Source organism: Lissotriton vulgaris, chromosome 6, assembly GCF_964263255.1.
Source record: "Lissotriton vulgaris chromosome 6, aLisVul1.2, whole genome shotgun sequence".
Taxonomy (NCBI): Eukaryota; Metazoa; Chordata; class Amphibia; order Caudata; family Salamandridae; genus Lissotriton; species Lissotriton vulgaris.
This window is the reverse complement of record NC_141694.1, coordinates 1,046,439,459-1,046,452,271: the sequence shown is the minus strand read 5'-3', so window position 1 is coordinate 1,046,452,271 and position 12,813 is coordinate 1,046,439,459. Positions and strand designations below refer to the sequence as shown.

The window sequence follows — 12,813 nt, the reverse complement described above, 5'->3', positions numbered from 1 at the left end:
TGTAGGCCCTCCCGCTGGAAGGACCCTTGAACGCTAGAAGCCTCGACGAGTGGTGGTGGCCTGGTGGGAGAGTGACCGCACTTTCGACGTCGTGCCTGAATGACCCCTGGAGAGGGCGAATAGCACCATCAACAGGCCGTCCTAACGCGGTGAGTCACCGACCCGAGCCTCGCCCTCCCAGCGGCAGCTATCCAGTGCCTAAGTGGAAGTGCGGGGACGCAGCTCGCAGCCATGTCCAACTCGCAACGCAGAGGGGGGAAGACGGGGAAGGAGGTAGTCCCCAAATCATCGCAGCAACCGGCGTCGCCGGGAGCCAGCGGCTCCTCCAGACAATCGGATGATGAGGCACCGGCAACTAAAGCCTTCATGAAGGAACTCTTCGCAACTATCAAGGAAGACATTTCCGAACTCCGTACACAGTTGGCCTCGGACCTCCGGGAGGTACGGAGGGACGTGGATGGGATTGGCGAAAGGGTGGCGACGCTGGAGGACCATGACCTTAGCATGGCGAACGATGTGCACCAACTCCAACAGGACATCATACGCCTCACGGAGCAAAATCTGGATTTGCAAACCCACGCAGAGGATTTGGAGAACCGCTCCAGAAGAAATAACATTCGTATTAAAGCAGTGCCATGGGACGGGGAAGCGGGGGACCTGCGTGGGTACGTCCTGGCCTTGTTTCTCCAGATCTTAGAGGATGAAGAGGTGCGTGACATCCAGATGGATAGAGTGCACAGAGTTGGGCTGCCCAGGTGGGGCGGGGGGCCGCCTCCAGATATCCTCGTTTGCGTACATGACTTTCAGATAAAGGAAAAAATATTGAGAAAAGCGAGAACCACTGCCTCGCTGCAGTTCAGGGGCCATCACCCCCAGCTTTACCAGGACCTGGCGGCGACGACCTTGCAGAAACGAAGGGACTTCCGACCCGTGACCGCCTTTCTCCGGGGGCGCGGAATAGCCTACTCATGGGGCCATCCTTTCCGGATCATCTTTCGATGGGAGAATCGGCTACGACAGATCAATTCCCTGCGGGAGGCAATGGATCTTCTGGGTATTGAGGAAGCGGAACTGTCGCAGGAGGCGCGTGGCTCTTCATTCCGGAGACGGCGTCGCTCTTCCTCATGGCACAGGGTGGGCCCATCCCCGGAGCGGCGGCGGCCGGATTCGGCGACTAGTGAGCAGGAGAGAGGGGCCGCAGTGGCTTCGGTGGCCTCCGCCACCATGACGGATTCCCAAATGAGCTCTGGAGCAGCGTGACCCCGACCTTATGGAGTGGCGTCGGAGGGGCTCTTGGCCTGAGGTCCTCGGGGTACAAGGTACTTTTGGAGAAGACACCCCGGATTTTGGACCTGGGGGTCCCCAGGTGGACACCCCTGCCCCAACCCCAGTCCGGTAGGGGACTTTTGAACCGTGACCTGCTGGAACTGAAGACTGCGAGGTTCAGGTTCAGTGCCTTGAGTTGCATTTTGTTGTACTTTGTTCTTGGGGGGGTAGAGGGTGGGTTTGTTGGCGCTCTGCATATGGATGTCCTGACAAGACGATTTGGGTTGGGGATGGGAGTTCGGGGAGTGGCGGCGGCAGTGTGTGATGAGTGTGTGTTGAAAGGGCCTTTCTTGATATTTTCTTCTATATTTTGTATATTGTTTCGGGATCTGCCTTCTTTGACCCTTGCGTGCCTTAGGAACGTGGATATCACGAGGGATTTGCGAAGTGACCGGGCGGGCCTCCGGGGGTGGCTGTGGCTGAGATCCTTCCCTGGAGTCCCTGTGTCTGATTCTCTTCCCTGGGCTTGGTTCGTGGTGCATGTGTGGGACCGGTGCGGGCACCGTGGCTGTCTGGCTGTGAGCATGGCGTGGAATCTATGTTGCCCCTTATGCCTGTCAGCATAGGAACTTGGAATGTAAAGGGCCTTAACTCCCCGCAGAAGCGGCAGAAACTCTGGAAGTACATCATAGATCATCATTTGGATGTGGTGGCCCTCCAGGAGACCCATCTGGCTAGGAGGGATGAGTTGAGGCTTCGTCATAGGCAGTTCCCCCTTATCTACAGGGCCTCTGCAACCACGAAGCATAGAGGGGTGGCCCTACTCTTCCGGGCTTCCCTGCATTTTCAACCCATGGGTGTGAGTGTGGATAGGGATGGCCGTTGGCTACTGGTGAAGGGACTGTTGCGTGGCCGCCTGTGTACTTTTGCTGTATTGTATGCACCTAATGCAGGACAGAATGGCTTTTTGCAGGAGCTGCTGGACAAGATGGGGGACTTTGTGGAGGGTCACTTACTCTTACTAGGCGACTTCAATATGATATGGGACAGAGGTCTAGATAGCTCTGGGGGCCGCAGGGCAGACACTGGCGTCTTCTCAGAGGAAACTAAACGGCAGTTAGGCGACATGGGGCTGATTGACAGTTGGCGCTTTCTCCACACGCAGACCAAGGATTACACCTTTTTTTCCAATGTCCATCACTCGTACTCCCGCATCGATTATATCTTGATTAGTCAGGCCCTTGGGGGGGGATATACAATTAGCTAGTATTTTTCCGCTCTCTCTCTCGGACCATAGCCTTGTGGTTCTGGGACTGCACTGGGCTACCGGGGGGGATGGTTGGCGCAAGTGGTATTTCCCGGCAGCTCTGGTGCGAGACAAGGAATCTTGTAAGGCCCTACGCAAGGCGATTGGTGATTTTTTCCTCCTCAATCCACCCACAGACACGTCGGTGTATACCACGTGGGACGCGTGCAAGGCCTCTTTACGGGGCACATGCCTCGCCCTCAACGCGAACCTAAATAAGCTAAGGCGCGAGGAGAGGGAGGCTCTGGAATTGGAACTGGCTACTTTGGAACAGGCCCACAAGGCGAACCCTTCCAGGGTGACCCTGCGCCCCCTGACGGCGGTGCGAGGGAAACTGAAGGCCCATTACAATAACAGGGCGGAATTTACTCTTTTGCGACTTAGACGTGCCTCCTACTCCCAGGGCAACAAGATCGGGCGCCATCTTGCCCGGCAGCTCCGGGATAAACGCGAGAAGGATTATATTGGGGGTATTCGCGATCAGGCGGGCTCTGTTCAGCATAGAGATGCGGACAAGGCGGCCATATTCGGGCGCTTTTATGCGGCACTCTACTCGAGTGACGCCCTTGATCCCGGCGCACAATCCAAATTCCTGGAGGGCCTGTCTCTCCCGAAGGTTTCTAGGGAATGGAACGAGTCACTATCCTCCCCCATCACTCGAGAGGAGGTCTTGGATGCCATTAAAGGCCTGAAGCTGCACAAGGCCCCCGGGCCCGACGGCTACACGGCCCTCTTCTACAAAACGTTTGCTTCTGAAGTGTGCGACTACTTAGTCTCCCTCTTCAACGCAATGGCGATTGATGGCAGGACCACGGACTCTATGGCTGAGGCTCTGATCAGTATTATTCCCAAGCCGGGGAAGGATCCTACCCTTTGTACATCCTACCGCCCGATCGCGCTTCTCAACCTGGACGCCAAACTGTATTCCTCTATTCTGGCGGGTAGGCTGCAGGACCTGATGCCTGCCCTGATCCATCCTGATCAATCGGGGTTTATTAAAGGCAGACAGACCCATGACAACCTACGCCGCGTCATACACCTCATCGAAAAGGCGGAGCGATTTCGCATACCCGCGGTGCTAGTAGGGCTCGACGCAGAGAAGGCTTTCGACCGCGTCGACTGGGGGTTTTTGCACCAGACACTAGTAGCCTTCGGTTTCTCGCCTTCTTTCGTGAGGATGATTGAGGCTAACTACAGTGGCCCTACATCTCGTGTGTTGGTCAACGGTCATAGATCCACGAGCTTTCGTCATTCCCGAGGGACGCGCCAGGGATGTCCCCTCTCACCCCTTCTCTTTGCTCTTAGTATTGAGCCATTAGCGTTGGCGGTGCGAGACAACGAGAAGATTCTAGGACTTCCCTTTACAGGCGAGCAGCACAAGATCTCGCTCTTTGCGGACGATGTCCTGTTGTCTATCAGGGAGCCGGCGCTGTCACTGCCGCATGTCCACTCAGTGCTCTCTGCCTATGAGGAGGTGGCGGGTTTCAAGGTTAATTTCGATAAATCCTACATCCTAAACCTGACCCTCTCGGCGGGGGAGGTGCAACTGACCAGGCTGCTCACTCCACTCGCTTGGGCGTCGGAGTCCTTGCTCTACCTGGGCGTGCGGTTGACTTCCACCGTGAATGCCCTGTTCCACGCTAACTTCCCCCCCGATGTTATCTTCCGTAAAAATTGAGCTGGAACGATGGAAGCCTAAATTCATCTCGTGGCTGGGCAGGATACACGCCCTTAAAATGGTGCTCCTTCCCAAACTGTTGTATTTATTTCAGGCTTTGCCTATTCCGATAGGCCTAGACTACTTCCGCCGATTGAAGACCGTGATGCTGAGATATGTCTGGCAGGGCGGCCGAGCACAGCTTCCATTCTCAATCCTGCGACGCCCACGCTTGGAGGGGGGGGGTTGGCTTTCCGGACATGCATTTGTACTACAAAGCTGCCCAACTGAGGGTCATCGTGGAGTGGTCCCAACAGAAGTCGGAAAAGCACTGGCTCCACATGGATCGGAGCGTTGCGGGCCGCTCCATCTGGGATCTGGCCTGGAAGCCTAAGGCAGACCGCCCCAAGAATGCTTACATTAACACCCCCACGAGCACGGTGCTGAAAGTATGGGACACGGTAAGCGGTGACGACCGTTGGACCACATTCCCGTCCCCATTCACTCCGATTCACTTCAACCCGGCTTTTCCCCCGGCCCTGACGGAAGGTTCCTTTGACGCTTGGAGGGAGGGTGGCTGTAGAGCCCTCACCCACTTGTTCCATGGCGTCGAACCCCTCACTTTCCACAACTGTATGAGGGATTATGGTGTCCTCCCGACGGAACGCTTTAGACATCTCCAGCTCCTGCATTGGGCGACGTCACCTGCCGTAGTAGACGCAGCTACCAGACCCTTGTCGAAATTTGAGTCCTTCCTACTTCACACTTCTACCATGAGGGGTACGATTTCCTTCCTGTACAAACTGTTATTAGATTCTACCGTGTCCCCGCGACCGCGATACCAAGACCATTGGGAATCCACACTGGGGAGGGACATTTCTACTAACGAATGGCAGGCCTTATGGAGAGATGTGACAGCGCACAATCACTCTACTGACCTCAGAGAGGCACATATGAAACTCATCTTTGATTGGTACTTATATCCCTCCAAATTACACCGCATATTTCCAGCTACTTCAGATAGGTGTTGGCGGGGCTGTGGGATGTTGGGAGACTTTAACCATATATGGTGGGACTGCCCCACCATCAAGCCGTTCTGGGCTGAGATTCTATCCCACATTAAGGACATCTTGGGTTACCCGATTCCGAACTCCATGGACTTTGTCCTATTAGGGCTTAGGGACCCGCTGCTTGAACACCAGACTAGGGCAGATAAGCGTGTTATGTGGTTGTGTTTGGGTGCGGCCAAGATGACTCTAGCGGCAGCGTGGAAGTCCCCATCTACCCCGGCTATTTCCTTGTGGCATGCCCGACTGTGGCGTCTGTTGAGCATGGAACGCCTCTCTGACATCTTCCTGGGGAACTTTAAGAACTTTATGTACAATTGGGGCTCGCTTGTGAGATTTCTGTCCCGAGGTTTACCTTCGGCTGTATGCCCGTCAACGTTGCGATCTCTCCATCTTTTCCAAATTTAATCTCGAGAATGTCTGTACTGCTTTGTTTGCTTGCTGGTCGCCGCCACTGGGAGGAGGGTGATGTTGGGGTGGGACGAGGGTGGGGGTTAGTTGGGGTAATTGTCTTGTGTTCTTCTTCCCGTTCTCTCTCTCGTTGCGACTAGCTATGCCTTGGGAGGGCTACTGGGCCATGAGCGGAGCTTGGGCGGTTCTTTCGACCTAAGGGTACCTGTTCTGGACTAGAATCTGCATTGGGTGGAAGCTCCCCCGTTGCTTGTCGGCCTATTGTTGACTACCTGTGGACTATGGAGCCCTATCGCCCTTCTTCTTTGGATGAGCCCCTCCCTATTTTTGCGCCCCCTGTGTGGGGTTTTGTGGCGGTATGTCGCCTGTCTTTCTCTTCCTTTTCTGATTCCCCTCTTACTGTTTCCCACCCCCTTTCTATTTTCAACTGATATACTGCAAAATAAAAATATAAAAAAATAAATAAAAAAAACAGAGGTCCTGCACACTAGCAGGCTGCTTCTTTTCCTCAGGTTGGCAGTTCCCTGACTGAAATGCTGTAAAAAGAATGCACGAGGTGCAGAAGCATACACAGTGTATCTGTTTAGGGCAAGCAGCAGGTGATCCGGCCTCGCAGAGCCATAAGTTGAGTCACATGACTGGGACGTCAGGTGGTTTCACAACTGCAAGCCCACCTGCAAAGGCGGTAACCCTTCCATTTCCCTACTCATAAACTTTTGATGACTTGTGAAAGGAAGGGCAGAGGCAAGAAGAGGCAGCTTGATATAATTGCCCCGGGAAGTACAGGGCTGATACTGTACATGCCTGGGGCTGCTTCAAAAATATGACGTTGCATCCTGTCTTTACCCGGTGGTCCCTGAGGACCACAAGTATTGAAGGCCTGGGCTGGCACCATGGCAGCCAGAGGACTACTGAAAATGTAAAACCATTGCTGGCACATGTGCACTGGCATATGTGCCAAAGAAAAATTGCCTGACGTCTGTTTCTGAAGCGTCATTTAGGAAGGCAAAGGCACTCCAATGTAATGAAAATATGGATGATAATTGCTTTTTGCAATTACCATCCTTAAAGCCAGTACCAGCACCAGGAACCACTGACCTTATCACTAGCCTATGACTGAATTATCAAGAAAGTCAATAACTGAGGTGAACGCTTCACTGCAATAGGGCGAGGCTATAAAACATTTCCCATATTTTGTAGGCAAAACTAAAATACTTTGAAACTCAGCAACTTCTAAACCCTGTGAATTGTACTACCTTGGTTATGATTCTTAATAGAATTCGCATTTTATACAAATAAAAGTAAATAGTTGAGATTTTCATTATTCAGGTCAGCTGAGGTAATCACAAGTAACATGAGATGAAGCACGTCATCTCAGATCAGACAAAGCACTGCTCATTACTGTGGAGGACTTGTATATATGCAAGCATCAAGTTACAAGAAGTTTTAGCAAAAGCTGGGATGAGCTGCAAGATGTGAAGAGCCCTCTTTCTACATTGTTGCGAATAACCAGCATAATATCTTTTTAAAAATTGTATTGCTCTTTTTAAGCATTTGATCTCACAAACTAACCAGGTTATACAAACTGTCAGGTTACATCGGGGAAGACACTGACGAGGCTCACGGACAGAACTGGAACTTCAAATCCCAAGATTCCAAGCGCGGTGCCCGACTATGAGGTCATCGCGCTTCCAGAAGGGCATTACTTAGTCCTGGAAGTGGGAGCAGCAGGTTGCCGGTTACTCTCTTTGCTGAGACGTCGTTGCACTGAGGTCCGTTAAGGGTGCAATTGTTTTGGTTTTTTTTAAATACACTTTATTGGTGACCGTAGTATAGCATGTACAGTAGGGAAATAGACATTTACATACAGTCGTTTTTGTATTTCCGATTATTCAGCAACCATCATACACGAGTCATGTAACAGTTACCCATTTGGAATCATACATAATAGAGCAGACCGAACAAGGTCTAATTCAGTGCTGGAAACGTTACTAATCCAGTGGTGGTCATGTCGCATCACCAGCAAGTCTCCAAACTTCGTGCATATTCGTATAAACTATTGGTAACATGAACAAACACCAACTCCCACCCGCCCCAGCCCACCCCCCACCCTCTCCTGGTCAGTCCCTTTCTGGCAGCCACTATGGTTGCCGGGGGTCTTCCTATGGTTCCCTTTTTTGAAGGAAGCGATGAATCGGGTCGATTCCTGTCGGTTCAATGGAACAGAGCCTTTTACCCTCAGGAATTTAAGCTGTCTCATAGCCTATGGGGACACAGTATCTTGTGTAGGGGACAATTCTAGTGCCTCCAGGGCGATTAGCATGGCTTCCCACTCCAGCGAGATGGGCTGCTTCCTCAGCCCTCTCTCCTCCTCCCTTCGGAGAGCAGCACCTTCCAGATTCCCCCATTGGAGCGGTAAGGGTGCAATTGTGCACCGCTTTTCTTATATTCTGGTTCAAGTCGCTCAGTGGAGGTGGCATTATCTGACTCGCTTGTAACCCGCTACCCCGTTGGTCGAACCACTTCCCGGTTCTTGAGGGGAAGCGGCATTCCGTTTTATGTGTTCAAAACTAGCAGTCGTTTTGTGTCCCTATTAAGCTTGTGCATTACTAAAGAGGCGGCTCCCTTCCTTTACGATCCTGAAATACTCATTGTGGAACGGTTTTCCTGCGATAGAGTACAGTGTATGATATCTTTGTTCTTGAATGTACTCGTGCGATTTGCTCTTGATCTATTTCCTGCTGCATTTCCTTGGGGGCAAAGAGCCGGGGTACATTGTTTTCGTTCGTGGTTATGAAGTACTCACGTGGATAGTGAGGCGGAATACAACAGGCTGCTTAAGGCGACCTTCTGAGAAGTATCAGAAGTACTTTGGCTTTCCAGCTCAGAAACACATAACTTGGAAGCAAGTTCACAATTCTGTTCTGCATGGAAGAACATAATTTCTTCCTGAACTGTCTTTTCACACGCCTATGCCTGGGGCCCTGTTTATATTGTTTTGCTACAGGGGAACCCTGCTATTTACTCAAGTCAGCCCTGCACCCCTGTAAGCCTCGCACAGCGTATCCTTGGGTAAGGTTGCATAAAGCTTGGAAAAGTGAAACCATTGTAGCAGCACCATTTATTATTGTGTGTTTCATTTGTTTAGATATGCACAGCATCATGATCTGCATTATTTGCTGACTAGAGAAAGGAAGAATCTTTTTCTTTACAGGTATCTAGATAGAGTGTTAAGCATATGTGATCATATAGTAGAATCTAGGTTGAGTGTAATACTGAACTTTACCTGATTGTTATTGTTTTTTAGGTCTCCCTCCCCGCTGTCCCCATCCTTCCCTTCCCCCGCTTGATCACTCCATGGAGTCTGTATACTGAACCAGACTGTGGTGGTATCAAGAGGTGGACCATTACGAGCAACATATGACCTTGAGGATTCAAGGCTGCGACACAAACAAGGAAAACAAACTACAGCTTGCTAAAATATAGATGTAGCTGGATCTATAAATGTAATAGTGACCTACCTTAGCAAATGAGGAGTGGCCAATCTTCCAAATAATTAGACGCTCCTTGCAGACTAGCCAAGCCCATCCACTTTCATCCACTTTAACAGTCAAGGTTTCATCAGCTACAAAAAGGTAAGAGGTAAAATAGGATGAGGCGCTCTATATCTGTAATAGAATTGCTTTCCAAAAGAACTTTGTTATTATCTGCTACATCTGTTTGTCTTGTAAGAAAGGGGAGATGTGTATATCTTTGTGTCCAGTATGATGATGCTTTGCCACCTGGCCTTTCATGCAGAGTGAGTTTTCATGGTTTCATGGCTACATTTTGTTTTGTCCCTGCTAATGCAGAGGCAGTGTAGGGACCTCTATGCCATAGAAATTTTCAGGGAGAAGTGGCATTAGCCTTTTGCATAGTGAGTATTTCCCGGACCAATAGGAGTTTAATGGGAGATTACTAAAATAGGAGACAATTGGAAATATGATTCAGAGTCTACCTAACACAAATGATGCAAATTTCCACATGTAGAAAAGACGGGGTGTGGCATGATTACCTTCAGCATTGGCCAAAGCCTCCATAACCTTCACAGGCAGGGAAGAACCAAAAGTCTTAACATCATAGTTGACTGTCTCGCTGGCTGCTGGGTGCTGCACTGCTCTTGAGGGTGTTGCGCTGCAGAGAAAAAAAATCATTTAAAAGGGTCACCACATGGAATTATGAATCCAGAGCATTACATTGTTGAATGAGTCCGACTAAACGATATGAAGGTACACTTACACTTAAATATTGTAAATATACACAGACATATCAAATAACTTTGCTAATTCAGGTCCTATAGCAACATTTTTGGGGAAAAAAGCTTTACACCAGTATAATGACGGAAAGGGAAAAGGGGATTCCCATGAAAAGCCCCATTGCTTCCCCCCATATGATATTTAGCTTGCAATTCCATCCCTCTTCCAGTTTTGAAATACACCAGCGTACATACAAAAACACAGTTGAGGAGCCAGAGTGCAATGACCACTTGTTCTGTCTCCTTTCCAGAATCTGGGACCAACTTTTACAAAAAAGATAAATTCTATTAAGGTTTTAAAGTATATCACATTAAACCGATGCAGAAAAGAATAAATAAAAGAAGCCGGTAGGCTGAACTCCGAGACAGTCAGCAGTGATCAATTAGCATAATAAAGGCACAGTTAGTGGGAAAAACGGTGTCAACATGCTCAGTAAGGAAAGTGCTTTCCCCCTACAAAATGGCCATAAGACCACAGGAGTACAGCGTACATAACATAGAAGTGGACAAAAAGTGCCGCCCCCTCCCAGCACACCCATATTGTACACATCCCAAAAGACCACATCCAAAACAATGTGAAGAAATAGAGTAAATAGGGAGGGCTGAGGACCACTACGGGATGCCACCCAAGGCCAGACTCTACGATCAAGTAGTCAGAAGAAGAATCATCCACAACCACTCTGCCTCCTTAATCCACTTGCGGGCAAGCTAATAAAATAGTATCCCATGCAGGTAAAATGGGTGTCTTCCCAACTCCCTGAGCCTCCGCCCTGCGAATGGCCTCCCACTCACAGTTCGTCCATTTAGTCAGCTCTAGTCACCAGAGGTATACATCAGACCCCGAACACACTTCCAACTCATAGTCGGCTACCTTCAGGCGAGGATCAATCCAGATCTAAGAACCTATTGGTAGCCTTCCAACCGCCAACCGTTCATGAAGGCAGATCAAGCATAACTGAGGACTCAGAAGTAAATCCCTATCTGTGGCCCCCCCCAAACCACCTGGAGGACCGTTGCCCAATAGGGCAACAAGAGGGGGCAAGACCAGACCAGGTAGAAAAAAAATTGAATTCTCACTGGTGCACCTAGGACACTCCGAGGTTGCGGCCTGGAACGTAGCATGCATAGGTCAGATAGGTGCGACGCAGATAAAAGAATTGAATGAGTTGAAAGCCGACGTTTCTGAACACTTTAGAACTAGATTCTTATATCTTCAACCCTATGTCTGTTTCCCAGCGTAACCGAAGGGTCAAGGGCAGAATAGGTGTAATATCGAGCTTTAGCAAAGTAGAGAGTTGAAAACAGTTCCAGGACTAAAATAAAAGAATAGGTATGTCCTGGCTCAGTGGGGCAATGAGTGGAGACACTGCAGTACAATTGTGCAGGTCTAGTCCTAAAACAATCCAACTCACTGTATTCCCCCCCCCCACTTAGTTTACTCACAACTCTAAAATAGAGTACAGCATCGAGCACAGAGAGGTGCAACACTAAGATAGTGCACAGGAAAAAAATAGCTCAGATAGACCAGTCCAAGCTACAGAACTTGGTTGCAGACTTTAGATCAGTGTGCAATCTTCAGGTCATGTATGAAAATCGGTTAGCCTTTTCAGCCTCTCTTCTGAAGTGAGTACTCTGTGTTGGTTAGGACAAAGTAAGATCTGGTATTTGCAATGACACAATGTTGCAGGACTGTTTTGTGTATTAAACACTTGATGTAGTCATTATTGGTTCCCATGAATTCATATAACAGAGTTTTTGCTTTACATTCTCCCCAAACTGACATCCCTGGAGCTGGCATTTTACTACTTCTCACCAGCAAATTAAAGGACAGCTGAGCCAAGAGTCAGCTCTGTCTATCAAAGCATGTGCATGACCCGAGCCTTAAAAATATTTGCCTTTTAACTAATATGATATGCATGACACGCAACATTATAACTACCTGTGCCTCACGCATGCCCTACACATCCGGAGCGACACGTCCATTCCGGAGTACTACCCCATGGAGGAGAGGCTTCTCCTTGATCCCCATCCTGGAGAAACCCACTTCCACTATTTATCGCAAGCTCATAAATAATATGCCTGACCCCCTAGTCCCCCGCTGCGAGAGAGATGGGTGAATGACATAGGTGCCCTGGAAGATGACGATTGGCAGGATGCCCTGCAGAGCCCGAGGGTAGTAGAAGTTCACGTCCGGTTTCGGCTGGTGCAGCTCAAGATTCTACATCGCGTATACTACCCTCGCACTCACTTGTATACTTATGGCAGAAGTCAGTCGGCGCTCTGTGCGCGGGATGGTTCCTTCTATCATATATTATGGGAGTGCCCTATGACCGTGCCCTTCTGGACCAAAGTCCCGAATACGATGGCAGCGGTGGTGGGTTCTCCGGTTCCTTTGGAGCCCAGGTGGCTATTATTAATGATTAAGGGGGATACTGACTGGTCCAGACACAATGTGATTTGGCTGGCGCTGGCGGCAGGGGTAGCGAAACAAAATATTGCCAGGGGATGTGGGGCGCAGGCACCTCCGCAATGGGACCAGTGGCAGCGTGACGTAGATTGGTGCCAAAGGGCGGAGGAGACTATTTATAAGAGATGAGGATGCTCTAAGAAATGGAAAAAGATCTGGGGGCCTTGGCGGAGATACAGGGAGATGAGCAGTGGGTCGGGACCAGGTCTCTTGAATTGAATGCCCTGCTTGTGTTTATGCCGCCCTTATATCATATTGTAAAAATGTCATTTTAATCATATGCTATATGACCAATGTTTTGTACTGTCTGATGATAGGAGCATAGTTAATAAAAAGAATGTATTA

At 49.7% G+C, this 12,813-nt stretch overlaps 1 protein-coding gene across 1 annotated transcript in view; it reads right to left on the bottom strand.

The window, feature by feature from the left end:
* The window catches only part of NUP133 (nucleoporin 133), a 1,523,409-nt gene that overhangs the window by 1,452,376 nt on the left and 58,220 nt on the right, over positions 1–12,813 (bottom strand). Inside the window, exons 2-3 of the mRNA XM_086927107.1 lie at positions 9,762–9,880; positions 9,229–9,332 (exon numbers count right to left, since the gene is read on the bottom strand). Coding sequence (XP_086783233.1) covers positions 9,229–9,332; positions 9,762–9,880 — 223 coding nt within the window. The remainder of the gene's footprint in view (positions 1–9,228; positions 9,333–9,761; positions 9,881–12,813) is intronic.